Here is a 17,175-nt window from a genome sequence, read left to right on the forward strand (position 1 = left end):
ATATTTCCGTTTTTTTTTTTTTTGAAGATTTATTTATAAATAATTGACTCCGGTCCTTTGAATTATTTGAAAATATTGCACACCCACGGTGTAACGGCACTCCGCTTTGCGTCGTGCCGCATTGCACCTTGGGTGTGCATTATTTTCTTATAATTCAATGGCCCGTCGCCAATTATTCCTTTCATATATCCTTTTTTGTAAAGATTTATTTATAAGAAACACCCAACTAGAATTGTATTGTAAAAAACAAAATTAACTTTAGCTGGGTTTTATGGACTTGGTCACTTGGTCACCATGTTTGTAATCGAAATGCTTTGTGATTTATAAGCCTGTCGTGATCTTGACTCGCCCTTAAAGATCTTCTCACGTATCCCAGATTTCGGATGAGCCATGCTTGCGACCACATGCATAATGGTCGCTCCTGCCACCCATCGCCTTTAAAACCAGCACCTGGCCGCCAGAGCATCGACGAGTGAATTACTCCCAATATACTTTCTGTTAGCGAACACATTGTTGCGAGCCGTTAGTCTGTTGGCTTTCCCTGTGAAGTCTTTGTGCTCACGAAAACTTGAAAGGCCTGTTATGATATAAAGACAGTTTTAGGCCAAACAGCTTTTAATGGTAAAGAGGCACTCGAGAGAGGTGCATGGATGTTTATTTGGTTGACAGACAATGAAAGTGACGCAGATAGGTGGTGCGTAGAAACTATTTTTAGGGGGGCCTTCGCAACCCTCATGCATGCCACGCTGAGTTTATTGAAGCAGAAAGTTGTCATTCTTTCAACCAATGACAGGGCTCCATTTAGCCCGAGCTCAGGGCCAGGAATACATGTGTATTAAGTGACCACACCTGTCTCACATCGCCCGTCCTGCGTTTCAGTGTGAGGTTTATTTGAATAGACTGAGTGCATACTGCATTGTATTGTCAAGTCTGAATAAGAGAGACTCTTTAGGGGGATGGGGGGGGTGCATGTTGCCAGACATTCACCTGTGTATTATGTGAACGAGTTGCTCTTTAACTGTTTAAGTGTTATGTGTAGTATACATCTTAATAGATCAGAGTCCTTACACATCGCACATGTAGTTAGGTTAAATCTTTTATTATAAATGATATACCTGACCAGCTTGGATGCATATTGCAATGGATGTAGCCCAGCTTTTGTCAATCATGTCCCCTTTTGTAATCCAAGCTTACGTGCCAGTAAAACATGGAAATGCATAACTCTGTTTGCATAAAATGTCAGTTTGTGGATTGTACCCGAGTAAGACAATAGCATCGGCAGTTGATCTAGAGATGGGATCTGTGTGTCAGACTGGCTTTTGTGACAACGTGATCAACTCGGTGTCTCTGACATACAGTACGTCCCCATTAGTCAGCATACAGAAAAAGGAAGGGGCCACTTTAAAACGGCTTCCTCTTTCATGGGATTGCATGCCTGGAAGGCCTGAAGCGCAGTCCTGCTTTGAACCTTCAGCGTTGAAGTTGGCACAAGTAATCCACTTCCAAAACTGACCGGTAAAACCACCCAATATGCACACTGGGCCGTGGCACAAGTAAACCACAGCGGTAAAGTGTTTTGGCAGGTCGAAATATCAGGCGGGTCCTCCAGGCGGATCCTCGTAGTCTGGTGACCGAAGACTGCTATTATTTTTAGCGTCAGCAGGGTAAGGCCTCGTGCTATAGTTATGCTGGGAGGCATTCTGGTTTTGGATGTTTTTGACGGAAACCTTTCCTTATTTAGGATTAAAAACACTCAAACAAGTGTGATTGACATATTTATTAACTTCCATTTAAGTTAGGGTATCATCATGTGCACAGCACATACACAAAATGCAACAGGACCTGTATAAAACTACAGACAATATTTGGTAAATGTCAACAGGATTCAGAGCAAACAACTACAGGACCCAATTGCGATAATAACATGGGAAGAAGTGACAGAGAACGGTATTGTGTTTGTCCCGGTTCATCTCCGAAAAGCGCCCATTTATTCACCGGTCTGGAACATTGTTGTTTCGTGCGAAGTTGAGTTTTCACTGATCTACCGGGTCATGCCTGTTGATATTGCATGTTCTTGTTAAACAAATCGAGTTCAGTGATTTAGATGAGGGTCAGAGGAACAATTTGCCTTCAGTGGCCATTGGGTCTATTGTAAACAACATCCACACTGATGCAAATTTGGAAAGAGGTTTGGCACAGATGTGAAAAGGGAAGAAACAGAGGAACCCTCCTCCGGCTTTAGCTCGGAGTCATCAAGCGAAACTAATTGATGTGCACATCCAGGAAGGTAACAAACGACAAATTCGGGCATGTAACAACTCAAAGGGCTTTGAGATTAGGCCAAGTAAAATAACAAAATCTCAGAATGTGTTTAAGTTTTTTTTTCTTCCCAGAATCTATGTTTTTCTCAATTTAACGTACCTGCAGACCTCTTCCCGAAATGATGACATTAAGGAATGCTTTTAAAGATAATATCATACATATATATTTAAAAACAACAAGTCTAAGGTGAAAAGCTTATTTTCCCTGCATGAATGTACAGTATAGTTGAATATTTATTTTACCAACATGAAATACCAGAGTTGAAAAGCAGCCTCACATGATATTTACAAAATATATAAAGTAAAATATAGGGTTACTGGTTGAGCATATAGTGTAACAGCTGTCTGCAAATATTTCCAACATGATTATCCTTTCTAAAAGTAAATCACAGGGTAAAGATAGCTCAAATGTGATAAGGCGCGACTAGGACGCGGTGGCCGCCAGGACTTTGAGAGAGTGGCCTTGGAAAAGCCTGAGAAGAACTTAAAACTAAAGCTTCAGTGTCAGCTTATTTTCAGATTTGGAGACTGCATGAGGTAGAAAACGAGCAATAACTCAACGTGGAGGTTGTGGCATTTTAGTTTTACATGAATTCTATGCGAACCACAACACCGTAATGTCTTTTTTTTTGTGTGTCGCTCGCCGCCATAGAAGAACACTGATATTTGACATGACATATGTAGTAAAAGGCTTATGTAAAGTATGTCTTTTTTTCAAAGGGGCTCAGGGTACAGGATCTGCATAGCCTGCATTGCAACCCACAGTCATGCCTTTGAATTTTGAAATTCTTTTTCTGTATGTTCAAGAAATCATCTCTCCCTCTCTCTCTATACGGAGCCTTGGAGATGTGACATAGATTGACTGCGGAGAAGTTCAAAGTTCAACCCCCTGGCAGAGCTAAAAACAGATTTGAAGGGGCAGAACTTCAGTAAGCTCGAGTAAGCCGATACTGCTTCAGTTAGATCCGAGCTCCGCACAAAGGAGCCCAGACATTGGACAATTGCTCCAGTGCTAATACTATGGGGGGGTTGATACACCTTAACGAGTTGACCTATAAGACGTTCCTAATTCTTTCCAATGGAGGACAAATACCACCCCTCCGAAACAAGACGGACAGTGCAAAAACATCTTGTACATATATTGCAGGAATTTCACTTGGATAAAAACACCTGGTAGCAGCAGTGAGGATAAATTAACAAGTAACAAATAAATTAATTGTTTTGTCCACCTCATATAAAATCAACAGTTATAAATAGTCTGGTATATACATACATGACGCGATACACACATAATAACCTCATATGTAACTTGTGTAGAAAGTGCATCGTCCCGGAGTTTCCCCGCGTTCCTCCGCCGCGCTCTAAGATTTGCGCCCCTCCAAATGGAGTCAAATTCTAGGCAAGAAATGTGTCACCGTCATGGCCGTGGTTACTCGATTTCCTTTTTTTGTTTTGCCAGCCTTGCTCAGTCCAATGTACATCCCGGGATGTGCCATCGATTCGTACGCATTGTAGTTGTTGGCCAGGAGCTCTTCTTTGAATTTGCACTCGCTCGTGTACTGCGCCTAAACAGAAAGAAAAACAGACATTTTTAGAATTTGATTCGTTCATTTAGCGCCTTTTCTTTTAATAGCGCAATACCAATTCATTGCCGTGCGCATTTATCCAATCTATACCAATACCAAATCAAGGTCTGCGTGAAACTTTTTGCGTGACATTAGGTCCTTGACTTTGACATCTTGTGGTGGGTTAAAATGATGTCTATAATCAAATTACGCACTTGAGGAGCTTCCCTGGGATTTGGCTAACCTGTGCGTAATGGCACTAAAGAGGCCAACAGCATACAGGTTGGGTGGTCCTCTTTGGCCAGTCCATCTTTACTCTAAGAGAGGACAGTAGGTGCATGTGTTGGCTGGCAATGCTAAGAATGGAATGCGTAGTCTGAATGATCTACTGCGCTACCGTTCCTGGGTTTGTCCGACCCACAATGAAAACACCACTGGTCACTGGATGCACGCCACGACTGAGTGCAACAATGCAACGCAGTCGGAGACTGTGGGAAAGGGGGGTGTGGGGTACATCTCAAGTACAGGGGGATATGTCATCGAGCTCTGATAAGAACATTCACGGGCGGAAACGTGTTGTAAATCATTTCATACACTCACAGATCCGTAAAGCTTTCCTTTGCTGTTCATTGCCACGAATAGCCTGCTCCGGACGCCAAACAGTGTCACAACTCCCCTCTCCACCGGAGATATCTCAAGAAGACCTGAAACATACAACAAAAGGAATAAATGACTTTGTATATCTTTAGCCCTGTCTGGCAACTCCCAGTGATGACTGGTTTTCTGTAAATGCTAAGTGTTTACATTTAGGTTGCCAGAGCATCTTTTTTAAAGGAAATTACACCTTCCGCCTCTTCAAGTTTTCCAACTGTATTGCATCTATTCGTTTATTTTTTTATTATTTATACTTTGTGAAACCGCCGATATATGTATTTTAATCAATTATTTTATTTGTTTAAATTCGTTATTTTTAATAATCAATCTATATAACGTTTTATTTGTATTCAATAAAATATTAAGTCACATTTTGTTATTATCCTGAATTAATAACAATGGTTTTCGATTTTAGAAAGAGATCGAAAAATGACTTCTATAACGAATTATTACATTTTTATTTTATTGGAAACTTCTTAATGTAGAGAATTTCAGTCTCATTTAGTAAACATTTTGTTTAGATCTGGAATATCAACAAACCAAAATAAACATGCAAGGGGACTTTTTTTAGTTTGACTATGTAAATAAACAGATGTTTACAACTTCTTCCTATTGCTAACATGTGCACTTGTCTTGGATAGTCATTAATTGAAAGCACTGCCAAGGGTTAATCTACCGTAAAGGATGAGTTTATCTCGCTCCTAACTTTAGGCATGAGATTTTGGCCCGATTCCGAGCCCTACTCTGGTTACTGAGACCTGTTGCGTGTGGAACGCAGGATGCCAGATGCTGGTGCACTACCACACCTGACATGATCCGAGAAATGTAAATGTAAAAACAACACAGCAGGCTTTGCGTTGTGGTTTCTAGAACTGAATTGTGTATACACCGGATTTCACTGACCAAATCATTTACCCAGAAACTGCAAAATTAGATAATTACGCGTTATTTATTTTTTATACAATGTGTTTACCCTTTCCTGACTCTATAGGCTAATTGTTTTTCTTAACAATGTGTGTCAGATATTTTTAAGTATATTGTTAAAAAACATGTTTCAACTATTCAAAAGAGATAATGCAACTCAACTTACTGTAGACGCTTTCGTTGTGCACGCCGGTAATTCTACCGTTCTGTGATACTTGGAGATGAAACCCAATGCCAACATTGCAGTAGAGACGTCGCAGTCTTTTAATGCCCGTGAGATAATCACTGTCCCGGCTGATATCTCTTTTTTCCCCAGGGATCCGAGCTAAGGAACGGGAGTAGAGGGTCTCCCAGCGTCGCTCCACGGGGCCGCTCTGTCTGCCGGGCAGCGGAGCGCAGCGCACTGAGCTTGTCATGAGTCCCAGCACCAGTATTGGTAAGAGGGCCGATTGAATACTCATCCTTCTGACCAGTATGGACACGGGTGAGTGTCTGAAGGAGCTGAAGACTAAAAATACCGTCTTTCTCTATATTTGTGCCGAAAGACGCCCAAATGCCAAAATAGCTTACGCACGGACAGAGCTGATGTCAGCCCCAGTGAGCGGCATTAAGTCGCGCTCAGTGGGTTCCTTCTCTGTGCTTGTATCCAAGCTGTTTGGATTTTTACGCAAAAGTTGAAAAATATTGACCGTGAAGGCTAGCCTCTCTCAGCCATGCTACTTTTCCCTTGCCGACGTTATTTATATCTGCAGTGAAATTACATCACACACACTACCTAGTGCATGACGGAGCAGCCTTGTGCGCAACTCCGAACACGCTGATTCCTTATAATGTGCGCACGTCCATGCTGCGGGGCAGTGAGACTACAGCGCGTATGTGCGCGTGTGTGCGCGCCAGTGTGAGATGGTAAGACAAACGTCACAACTGATGCCACACAATATTGGAACAACATTTCTTCTCATTCAAGTTAGAAGAGAACTGTCTAGGAGAATAATGGCCTTATCAGTCTCCCATCAGCACACTCTTACAAAGAAAGGATCCTAAAAGCTTCTTTGATTCCTCAGAAAAACCTTTAATATACACAGAACCTTTTCTGTTGCACAAAATTTTCTTTGAAGTTGGAAAAGGTTTCTTCAGACTATACAAAAAATTGGGAAGCCAAAATGGTTCTTCTATGGCTGCAAAGATTCATTTTAAACACCTTTATTTTTAAGAGTGCAAACGCTCAGAAATAGACCCGCCACAGTTCTTTGTGCAAAGCTTCCTTCATAATCGGACAGAAATAAAATAATTTATGTATGGGAGGATGTAACATCGGAAATCGCAAATGGTAACAGACTGTAGTGTAAGGCAGGAGACATGTCTATAAATGAACAATAACAGGAAAACAACAAAAGTCGAATTCAACGAACTGCAAATGCTAATTGAAGAGGGGTTTTCTGAAAAGACAGCCCTGTTCTCCGAAAGAACAATAGCTAATGTATACAACAAATTATCGTAAAGCCATACCCATGGTGCCATATAAACGGTGGTTTGAGTATAAAAAGTTGCTTTGCAGACGTACTTTTTGGTACCTCGCCCCACACTGGTGATGGAGTGCGTAAAGGATAGTGTGCATCCAAGCCTTGGATATCCAACTGTCATTGTAGGGGCTTTGAGATAATTGACCCTGACAATGCAGTAGCTGACTTCTTACGAGTGTACAGTAGTGAATGTTGTGCGTCAGAGCATTGTGGGGGAGAAAAATGTAAACCACTGAAAAAAAAACATCACACTGTGAGTCAAGCTTTCTCCGAGGCCCCGGGTAATGCGCGCTCCCTGCTGCTTGTGTCGAGGATGCGACGTAAAACGGGAAGGCAACGGGGGGTGGTAAAACACTTATCAACATAAAAGTAAGACTAGATCTAGTTTTTCTCCTTAAAACATCACAAGGTTGTAATTTGCGTTACTATTGATAGGAACGTCTGTAAGTGCGTGGGAATTTTTACGCGCAAAAAGGAACACCTCTCTAACTCACCGACTACACTGCCGAATGAATGTCTTAAGTGAAAGCTGAGGGTGTGTTTACTAAATTGAAGCAAATTGCGACGAGGGTTTAATTACACAGCTGTTTATAGGATAAGAGCATAGTATTCTGTTGTTTGTACAGAAGTCCTATACCTCAAGCGTTCTCAATGTAAATGGTTAGCGAATATGTATGTTCATCAATAATTTGTGAATAGATTTATTTAAAAAAAGTTAAGTTTGCATTTGTTTATACAACGCGTAAGAAGAATATAGCTCACAATAAGATAAAGCAGGTCATACACAATTGATCTTTTTTCAATGCTGTATGGATTTTCAGGTTTAATGAGTCGTGAAATGTCCCAGACACCATGAATTGAAATTTAATTTGCATGTCCTCTGTAGGGTAATGTAAACAAAACATAAATTAACCAAGCAAAACCGTTTGCTCCTCTAGTCACTTCAAAGCAGAGAGTTGGATGCCCCTAGACTATCAGCCTGTTACCAAAATTGTTCATCCTGTAGCTAGGCGACCCCTCCCATCCCAGGTCTGACGGTTCAGTAATCGTTGCTTGTTGTTGGGGGGCACACAGGAATAGGTCGTTTGTCAAGCGACTCATTGGATCTAAGAGTGTGCGGCTTTGTTCACAGACATTTTTCAAAGCAGTCCGATTTGGGAAAGCTTTTCATTGTTAAACATTCTGTTATGTTATTTTACTGAAAATGCTAACTTTAACCCCTTTCGCACGTTTTGACTGGCGTACACTAACATGTACAACCGCGCACTGAGCTTGGTGAACTTTAGTTGCAATTGGTTGTCGGTAGTTTTGCAAGAAAATCAAACCAAGTGCATCACTTTAAACAGATTATGCATGGCCAAAATAGCAATAGTCGTTATGGGACAAGCAAGTAACATAGCTGACGCACGTTTTAATGACAGGTCAATGTTGTGAACGCATGCGGAGGATTGAATTGAATTTTTAAATAACGGGGCGCTCCGCCGCTCTCCATGGTGCTGCAGTCGCGCTCCATCGCCTGAGTTCTTTCTGCATCTCTTAAAATCCTTAACTGTCTAAGGGAAAAAAAACAAATGTTGTTACCTGAAGCGTATCCTTTTAAGACTAGATGTCTGTATTGACAGCTCTCATATTAACATCGATAAAATGACATGCCGTGTAGACGAAGCGATTTAAAGATTCTGCTGTCATTTAATCAATATATGGGATAGAAAGTTAGGTTTAGGAGTTGGTTTCCTGTTTAAATAATGAAATAGGTTATATTGATTTCGTTAAATGATACTGACACGAAATGCGTAACGCACAGACGCACAGAGCAGTTGACTTATTTTACTCTTAAACATATGAGATGCTTTAGGTATTGCTGTATGCAGTTTGGTTTATTATGGCTGACTACTGTATTTCTAAATATAAATACATTTATCACAACATTAAACTTGATTTGCTGTGTAGGTTTGGAGAGCCATCCTTCTTTTAACGTCTGTCCACAAGTCCAGTTGCTGCACACGTGTCCGAAAAGCAAACTGTTGTTAAAGACTATTACCCCTCTCTGTCTGAACCTCAAAGCAGACATTGCTATAAAACTCAGACAGTCAAGGTCTAGATTGGCTCTGGCAACCCTATGGTAATGTACTGTCGATTTCACAGCGACTCGTCAGAAGAAGTCAGTGCTTCCCTCTTTAGGATGCTCGTGGAAATTGCACTGATGCGCTTGCTATGATGTCGCTTAAAACTGAAACGAGATGTTAAACATTACTTATAACATTTTACTATGTGCAAATTTAAATTATTTTTCGCACACTAGACGCATACAAAAAGACAACACGTATTTGGAGATAATTATAAGAGATGGTTATTCATGATTAAAAAATATCTACATTAAATAAGCAACAGTTTTTGATGCGCTTGGATTTAATTTTATTCATTAACATTTCTTAATATATTTATTTATTAATTTTTATTAAAAATTATGTCTTAATGCTTTTTGCGTGTCCTAAATACGTACGCGTTTTCAATCTGTTTATTATTAATCAGTCCATTTCTAATTAATTCTGTTGCCAATCACTTTTTGCAACCCGTGTCATTGTATTTAAGGTTATCAGTCACACCATTCCGAAATGTTTCACTTCATAAAACGGTAAAGCTGGAAGCAATATTGTGTGATGTTGGTGCAGAGGTCAGGGTCTACAAAGATGGCCAGTAGGAGGCCTGTCTGTGAACAAAGCCCCTCAGGCTTCACTGGGTCAATACTTGAGGAATTCCTGACGATACCAATTAGATGGGCACGAGGAGCAGAGACCCTTTGAGGCCCTCGGGCCAGAGAAGAATAAGGGACTGAATCTCAGTGATTTTAATTGGAGCAGTTTTTACAAGCGCGGAGCTTTCAAGTAATTTCTGTGAATGCACTCGTGGAGTAATTCAGTTTGAGTGCAAAGTTCAAATCTATTTGAATCAGTGTGTAAATATCATATTCGATAACTGCATTGCGTGTTTTGCTTCGTGCACTTTTCTCCAAAAATGTACATTTATGCGTTTAGCAGGCGCGCTTTTATCCAAAGCGACTTTACATGCACTTTTATATAGGAGATCGAACCCACGAACTTTTGCCAATGCCCTACCAATTGAGTTGCAGGATTTTCCATTCATTCAAATTAAATACGAGAGCTATGATCTTTGCGATGCTGCGCGTTAGGACTCTAAAGACTTTCTTGGCAGCCACGTTAATGAGCGCTCATATCCCCTTGACATGGCGGCAGACGCGTTATTGTTGATGGCAGGTCATCAGAAGTCGCTCGAACCTTAACCCCTGGGTCTCTGTTTGCTTGTTATATGCCACTGAACTAATAGGGGCGTCGTGTGCCTGAATAGGTACTTAAAACTGGGACTAAAGAACAAAACAAACTTTGCCAGTAGGTTAAATATATTTCATTGGATAAAAGAAGCAAAACATTATACAGGTCAAATTTAATATATTTTTAAAGTGGAAATGGAATATAACAATTATATTTTCTCATTATGCTTATAATGATGCTAGGAGAGGGGACACTCTTCTGTTTCATTCTTTTAATAAAAGTATGAATATGAATATGCCTTGTAGTTTTTGATCTCTTGTGGATTTATGTATATTTGAATAGGTAAGTGACAAATAAGGTATCATCAGGCGGTGAACACAAAGGGTCATTCAAGAGTTTTGCATTCCTGTTGAGTAATATTAGAGTTTGGCATTCATAAACCACACAACACGTTACATTTTCTAAGTCACATTTTTTTCATCTGGGATTGCTTGTTTCTTAGATCTCAGGCTCTCGCCGGTTTGAAAAAGGAAGAGGGATGTCTCCAGCGACATGGCTTCCCAGGTTCCCCCAGAGATATGCCTTTGTGACCACCAGGAAGCTCTCAAACCTACCAAGTATAGAATATCACTTCTTTTATTTCTCCTATAGATTTCAAAAGAGCAGATTTCTGCTTTAATAATTTAGTCTTATGAAACACTACTTTAGCAAGGTGAAGTTTAAAAAGATAAAGAAGATTGCGCATGCATTTTAGTGAGCACCTTGCTTTAATTTTTTTACATTTCTTTTCCCATATGATGTCACTATAGTAGTTTATGAGAAAGAAGGGGTGGTCCCAAGAGGACGTCCCTTTTAGCTAGACTTCTAAGAGACTTCAATACCTGCGATCACTTTCAAAGTGTGGCTGAATATAACTGCAACCAAATGCCTCATTCACCAACATGAATCTCTCTGACGATCAAAGCTTTAATTAACCTATACATTAAATATATGTTTGTAGGTTATCTGTTGTAAAATCTAATACATTTAAGCACATTATTGAGTCTCAAATTTAGTCCAAGAAATGGCAAATACAAAGTTGTCTATGACTAACAAGACGAAAATATATATTTTCATATAATTTATTGGTGACATTCCTTTAGATGTTCAGCTTTCAGTGTCAAAAATGCAGTTTATATGCATTACTTTGATTACAGTGTTCAATACAAATGGCATTTATCAAAGCTATGTTTCAGACTCACATGAAATACAAAACTGAAACATAATATAAACCCAAAAAAGACTCTACTCTTACGGGACCAGTTGGAATAATATTAAAGATAACAGTGTTACTCTAACAACGGTGATTCTTCTTTCATATTTTTTTTTTTTGGAGAAAAATCCTTGATATTTGGAAAACTATGCCATCAATAACTTAAAGACATATAAACAAAAATAAATATGCATTACATTAGTAATATACAAAGTACTCCTGATTGCAGTTTAAGAACAGTAGCCTATCACATGTAAGTTAAAAAGCATCTGTTTTATGCGGCTGTTTCTTCGTTTCTACTTTATACTTCAGTAAGAAAAAAGTGCTTGTTTGTACACCACCTATAAAGCCATAGTCCAGTCATATAACACATCATTGGCATTGTCAAGCACTTGTCCGACATCCTAATGTATGATTACAAACATTTACTCTATGTTATTTTGCTCAAATATAAAAGAAACGACTGTACAGCTATGTACAATAATTACACGTCCTTTACAGAAAAGGCGTTTGAAAACAAACTAAACGTGGTGCTTGTCGTACAAAGTAAAGGACAAAACTTTCAGTAGTGTTAATTTGGTCACATAAACCTATTTGGAGTGTATCAGAGGCTGCACTTTTTTTATAAGTATGAGAAAATAATCTTTCTCTACAATATTCAGTCCTTCCTGCAAGAAATCGTAGCATAATTCCCAGGGTTTGCCTGTAAATCGTCCAACTGCGTTCCATCTGACATTTTTCCTTTAAGTTTGAGTCCTCGCAGTGGCTTTGGCCCTCTCCTCCATCTGTGTAAAGACAGTGTTAAATGTCGGCCCTTCTGCTGTGTCTCCTGGAGCCCCTGTGTCGTCGTCGCCTTCGCTCTGCCCGACCCGCAGGGACTTTATGAGCACCTGTCTGATGCCGCTGGCTCTCTCTGAGCTTGCGTACCAACTCGTGGTCCTTGTTGCCCAGAACACGGGGAAGAAAGAGCGAAGCTTTGTCTGTGCTCCGTGTCTTAAAGCCTCTCCTTGGCCGGCCCTTTCCATTAATGGAGACGTACCACTGCCTCTTAGAGCTGGCACGGCGTTTGCCACCCCCTGTGCTGGACCCTGCCGGTGGTGGCTGGGTGGTGGCATGGTGCCGTGATGCATAGGTGTTGTAGCCTAATTCATGAATGCGTTCGAGGAACTCACATTCACGGTTGAAGACTTCCTAAAAGGGTGAAAAACAAAAAAAACGTATGGGTTAGAACTTCCAGTTATTTTACTTAATATGTGGATGCTTAATTGATATAATGGGAATGTTAGGCCTTTTATTAAGTAACAATAATGACACTGCTTAGGATAATTTGATCAAATTAAATTCCCATCTTGAACACTACAACAGTAATCTGCCAAAAAAATAGAGAGCATTTCCTCAGATGAGGTTATCACTCTCTGGTGAGCATAAATTTGGGTGACAAGTTTCCCACTGAGAAACAAACTTAGTAATCTAATGCTCAGTAATCAAGCCACATGTGGGCATACTCGTTCCGCATGAAAAACACCACCATGTGGCAATAGCCTCAAATAGCCCTGCCTGTTATCTGATCCCACCACCAGCACGATTTCAGCTATAGGCTACTTGATTTTTCGATGTGACATGACGCTTACCGAGGCATACAGACGTCCTTTTTCATTCATAGCAAGGTATCTTCCCGAAAACAGACCCTTGATCGCTACCACACCAACATCGACAGCTGTGATCTCGAGTATACCTGGAAAAAAAGTGCAACGGTTATTACGCATGCAGTTGAAATGGCAACCCGCGTGTGAAAATGTGTGTAAAGATTAAAATCATTAAATACAAATCAACATTTATGAATAAAACATATTTAGATAATAATAATAATAATCCTAAAAGGATTAAATAAAAAACAGATCTGATTAAATTAAATTTCACAAAAATTGTCACGGTTGGTTGTCTTTCTATAAAGAGACTTTAGTTGATAAGTTATTATAAATGTAATAAATTCATATCATATAATCAATTATTATAAATTTGTTAATAATGCCTACAAGGTCTACAAAGATCCAAAGAAGATTTAACCGCAGTAGGCTACATATGAAAATAAACAGGAATGTATCTCTTTCACTACAGGATCAATTTTCAAGGACGCACGCACCATATGCTTTTATGTTTGATTTTCTATATATCACAAAGGTTTTAAAGGTTGATTGAGTCACGGTCTACAGGACAAACGCTGTCAGGTTAGATATACAGACACTAAACGCCTCTTTAAGAGGATGTTTATTCTTCCCCTTTTCGCCACTGATTAATGGCTCTCCTTATTCTTCTGTTTCGAATAATCATCCTTTTACGTTGGATAAACACATCCGTTGTTTAAGTCATTATGTTAAATTGTCTGTTCAATCCCGTTTTCATATGGTAATGTCTATGGGCACTCGGATTTAACTAATTGGAAAACTAAGACAGATAAATGAATGCAGTAATTGAAAGAAAGATAAATCAAGATTATAAAGGATACACAATCTCGCCCACTTGAGCTACAATGTAAGCAATACATAAACATTTAGAGTATCTCCTGTCACAAAATAACTTATTTCGTGTTTTTTATGGTTTAACACGTTCTTATAATTTTTTTTACAAATGTTTCAAACATTTACAAGCTGCTAAGGATGTGATGCGCCTTTAATAAAACAATGCGTAAATACTTTATGGTTGTTGCGTTTATATTCACGTGGTTACAATGTTGATTGAAATTACATTTCTGTTCCCACATTTCACATAATTAAAAAAACACGTTGAACACCTGGATGTTAGTTGTTGAATGCGTACTCTTCAGCAGCGCAAAATGTTTTTTTTTTTTTTTTTAATGTAGGCTACTCTGGCACAATTATGCAACTCTGTAAAACATTTTGTTGAAAAAAAAGTTGACATTTACTAATATGAAACGTAATACTCACTGAAAGGATTGTTTTCTTCAAGAGATCCGTCTATTTTTCCGTTCGGGTGAATTTGCAAATGATATTTTGTGGCGCAGTAAAGTTTTCTGCGTCTCGGAGCACCCCCGAGGTGCTCGTAAACCCCGCCGCGTCCACCAGCATCTCGCCGCTGCCGTGGGTCACAAGCCTGGCCCCTGGCACAAGGCGCCCTTGGGGTCCTGCTTAACCTCGGAGGCAGAGATTCCTGCAAACTCGGATCCAAGAAGCTCAGTAACAACAAGAGCAGAATTATAACCATTGTGGCATGGCGGGATGTCGGCAAAATCTCGCTGGAATAGAAATAGCTGGCGCTCGGGTCCCATCAAAATCGTATCATTTGTCAGAGCCGCAAAAGCAGTGATCCAGAAAGTAAAAGAGAACTTTATGTATCCATCAGTCCTCTCTTTAGTACGCGTATCTTGTAGGAAAAGCCTCGGTCATCTAGGGTGGCAACGGCATGGGTTTCGCGTCGTTGGTGCGCATGGGTTCCTCTCTGCTCTCCAAGCGGACTGTATCTGACCGAGGAGGAGAAAAAGCCCTGTCGGTTTCACAGGGAGGCTATCGTGAGATTTCGCTGATCGACAGTGTGCACAGAAATAAAAGAGCCCTCCTGCAACAATAGCCCGAACCCCGACCAATTGATACAAAGGAAAAGAGGAGGCAAGGTATCAGTCTTGTGTGAACCAAGAGGTTGCAGTGTGGATAAAATGACACAGCACTACACACGGTGGCTTACAGCGGAAAACCGCATCACAAAGAGAGAGACATCCAAGGGCAGAGTTTGCTTCTTTTGAAAGATCCAAAAGCTCAATTATATGGCCGAAAATTATACACTGTGGTATTTAGGCATGTGCACCGGCCCCTGGGTGAGCCACTATCAATTTTGTTTTCATTGCTGTTAGCAAATTTCAGCGGTGATGATAACATTCGTAGACATACACACGTGGCTTACAATAATCCGCATTTATGCGTGGAATGTGTCTTATGTCAATCTTAAAGTAAAACAGTGACCGACAAAAATTATCTCTGGCTTCTGAAATAAGAATTAAGCCTAAAGAAATACATGCATAAACTAAATACAACTTTTTTAGAAATAAATAAATACATTATAACTTTTTTTGTAAGTGGAAAAGTTATGGATTTATTATATATATATTTAATATACATGCCATTTACAGCATTTTAATCTAATTTTTTCTGTTTAAACCTAATTATTCAGACAGGCGCACAGCATTTTTCTTTCAACATTTTGAGAAATATATATGGGCCATTTTTTTATTTTATTTAAAAAAAACTCATTTTCAACCAAACTGTCACAGATCTATAATAAGGGACATAATAAAGTTTTGCTATAATGAGATGTTTGCGTATTCATGTTTTTATTAAAGAAAGAAATCCAAGTACTGTTTTCCCAAGTCCTGATTTAGAGGCATATGCCATTCTCTCATTTGTAAACAACGCTTCGTTTTCATTATTGATTTATGGCTCAGTAAGCACGACATAAATTGACTGGATCCGATTTGCGCGCTCTCGAGGGGAGAATCGGACTGCGAGTGCGCACAGCATGCAGCCACTTAAGCTGCAGCTCCTGCAGCCGTGCAGTCAGCTAAACTGCAGCCGTGCAGCCAGTTAAACTGCAGCTCCTGCAGTCAGTGGGTGTAAGAGTAGCACATGACTTCTGCCTAAATTGCTTCCATCTTGGTCGCATTATGGTTACCATTCTCGTAATTAGCACCATCATCTACAAATCTCCCTGCCCTTTGGCGCAACACCAGATCAGCCTCGTGGGAAGCCGCACTTTATTTTCATTTTCCACCCATCATTTTGCGACCTGTTTGTCGCACAGGTTTAACATACAGTTACAGTAGGTGAGTTATTTGTCGCGGGGCCGGTGTGTGTCAGACCAGACGGAGGTTCGGCCCACTGGTGTACATCATGCGATGCTCTGGTGACCCATTCTGAGTGAGACGCTCTGATGTGGTCTGATCCTGACGGAGGGTTGCATTTCTGATGTGGTCGGCTGTTTCTTTCTGGAAGTATTTTAATTACGGCCCACAGCCGCCCACAAAGCCCAGCAGTAATAATCAGAGAGAGAGAAAGAGAGAGAGAGAGAGAGAGAGAGAGAGAGAGAGAGAGAGAGAGAGAGAGAGAGAGAGAGAGAGAGAGAGAAGGGGGGACTCAGGATGTTGCCGATTATTTTAAAGCTCAATGGTTAAATGTACGATGTTAAAGTCTGTTCTGTGTATCTTGAGTTCATTAATCACTTTACCTATACTAACTTAACCTTGTCAACCTTGCTGCGTAAATTAATTAACCAACTGCAGGCTATTTCTTACAAAGCGTAAAAATAGGATTTTTACTGATCACCCACTTGAATAGAAATGCTGTATTAAAATGACGAAATATTCGTTTCTAAATACCTTAAAAAATAAATTTCTAATTCTACCCTAGCGTTTTTTCAAATGTACCATAGTAATAATAAAAAAGTATACTACACTGTAAAAAGTAAAAGTTGGATCAACTTAAAAAATGACTACAATTGATAACAACTAAAATTAAGTTGTTTCAACTTATATGTTTAATTAAATTAAATAACTTTTTAGTTGTTACCAGTTGAAATAGTTTTTTTAAGTTGATCCAACTTTTCACTTTTTACACCGTTTACTACAGTCAATTTAATATA

At 39.7% G+C, this 17,175-nt stretch overlaps 2 protein-coding genes and 1 long non-coding RNA gene across 3 annotated transcripts in view; 1 reads left to right on the forward strand and 2 right to left on the reverse strand.

Annotated features, from left to right (window-relative positions):
* Positions 1-1,762: 1,762 nt before the first annotated feature.
* fgf4 (fibroblast growth factor 4) lies at positions 1,763-6,247 on the reverse strand. Its single transcript, XM_065261580.2, has 3 exons — positions 5,631-6,247; positions 4,487-4,590; positions 1,763-3,886 (listed from the first exon to the last, which is right to left on the reverse strand). Exons 1-3 carry the CDS (start codon positions 5,923-5,925, stop codon positions 3,710-3,712), a joined length of 576 nt encoding a protein of 191 aa, XP_065117652.1. The 5' UTR covers positions 5,926-6,247; the 3' UTR covers positions 1,763-3,709.
* Positions 5,814-17,175, forward strand: part of LOC135743763 (uncharacterized) — a 97,087-nt gene continuing 85,725 nt past the window's right edge. Inside the window, exons 1-2 of the long non-coding RNA XR_010530575.2 lie at positions 5,814-5,948; positions 10,780-10,894. This is a non-coding gene — a long non-coding RNA (uncharacterized lncRNA). The remainder of the gene's footprint in view (positions 5,949-10,779; positions 10,895-17,175) is intronic.
* fgf3 (fibroblast growth factor 3) lies at positions 11,412-15,170 on the reverse strand. Its single transcript, XM_065261531.2, has 3 exons — positions 14,475-15,170; positions 13,161-13,264; positions 11,412-12,720 (listed from the first exon to the last, which is right to left on the reverse strand). Exons 1-3 carry the CDS (start codon positions 14,749-14,751, stop codon positions 12,331-12,333), a joined length of 771 nt encoding a protein of 256 aa, XP_065117603.1. The 5' UTR covers positions 14,752-15,170; the 3' UTR covers positions 11,412-12,330.

The sequence above is a fragment of the Paramisgurnus dabryanus genome, chromosome 2, assembly GCF_030506205.2.
Source record: "Paramisgurnus dabryanus chromosome 2, PD_genome_1.1, whole genome shotgun sequence".
In the NCBI taxonomy this organism is placed as follows: Eukaryota; Metazoa; Chordata; class Actinopteri; order Cypriniformes; family Cobitidae; genus Paramisgurnus; species Paramisgurnus dabryanus.

Bases quoted from the DNA above. Each gene is read 5' to 3' on its own strand.
- fgf4 (XM_065261580.2), bottom strand. From the start codon at position 5,925: ATGAGTATTCAATCGGCCCTCTTACCAATACTGGTGCTGGGACTCATG. The intron at 4,591-5,630 runs GTAAGTTGAGTT...TGTATGTTTCAG, and splicing joins GCACAACGAAAGCGTCTACA to GTCTTCTTGAGATATCTCCG. The intron at 3,887-4,486 runs GTGAGTGTATGA...CTTTCTGTTTAG, and splicing joins AAGGAAAGCTTTACGGATCT to GCGCAGTACACGAGCGAGTG.
- fgf3 (XM_065261531.2), bottom strand. From the start codon at position 14,751: ATGGTTATAATTCTGCTCTTGTTGTTACTGAGCTTCTTGGATCCGAGT. The intron at 13,265-14,474 runs GTGAGTATTACG...CTTTTTTTCCAG, and splicing joins TGAAGAAAACAATCCTTTCA to GTATACTCGAGATCACAGCT. The intron at 12,721-13,160 runs GTAAGCGTCATG...TCACCCTTTTAG, and splicing joins AAGGACGTCTGTATGCCTCG to GAAGTCTTCAACCGTGAATG.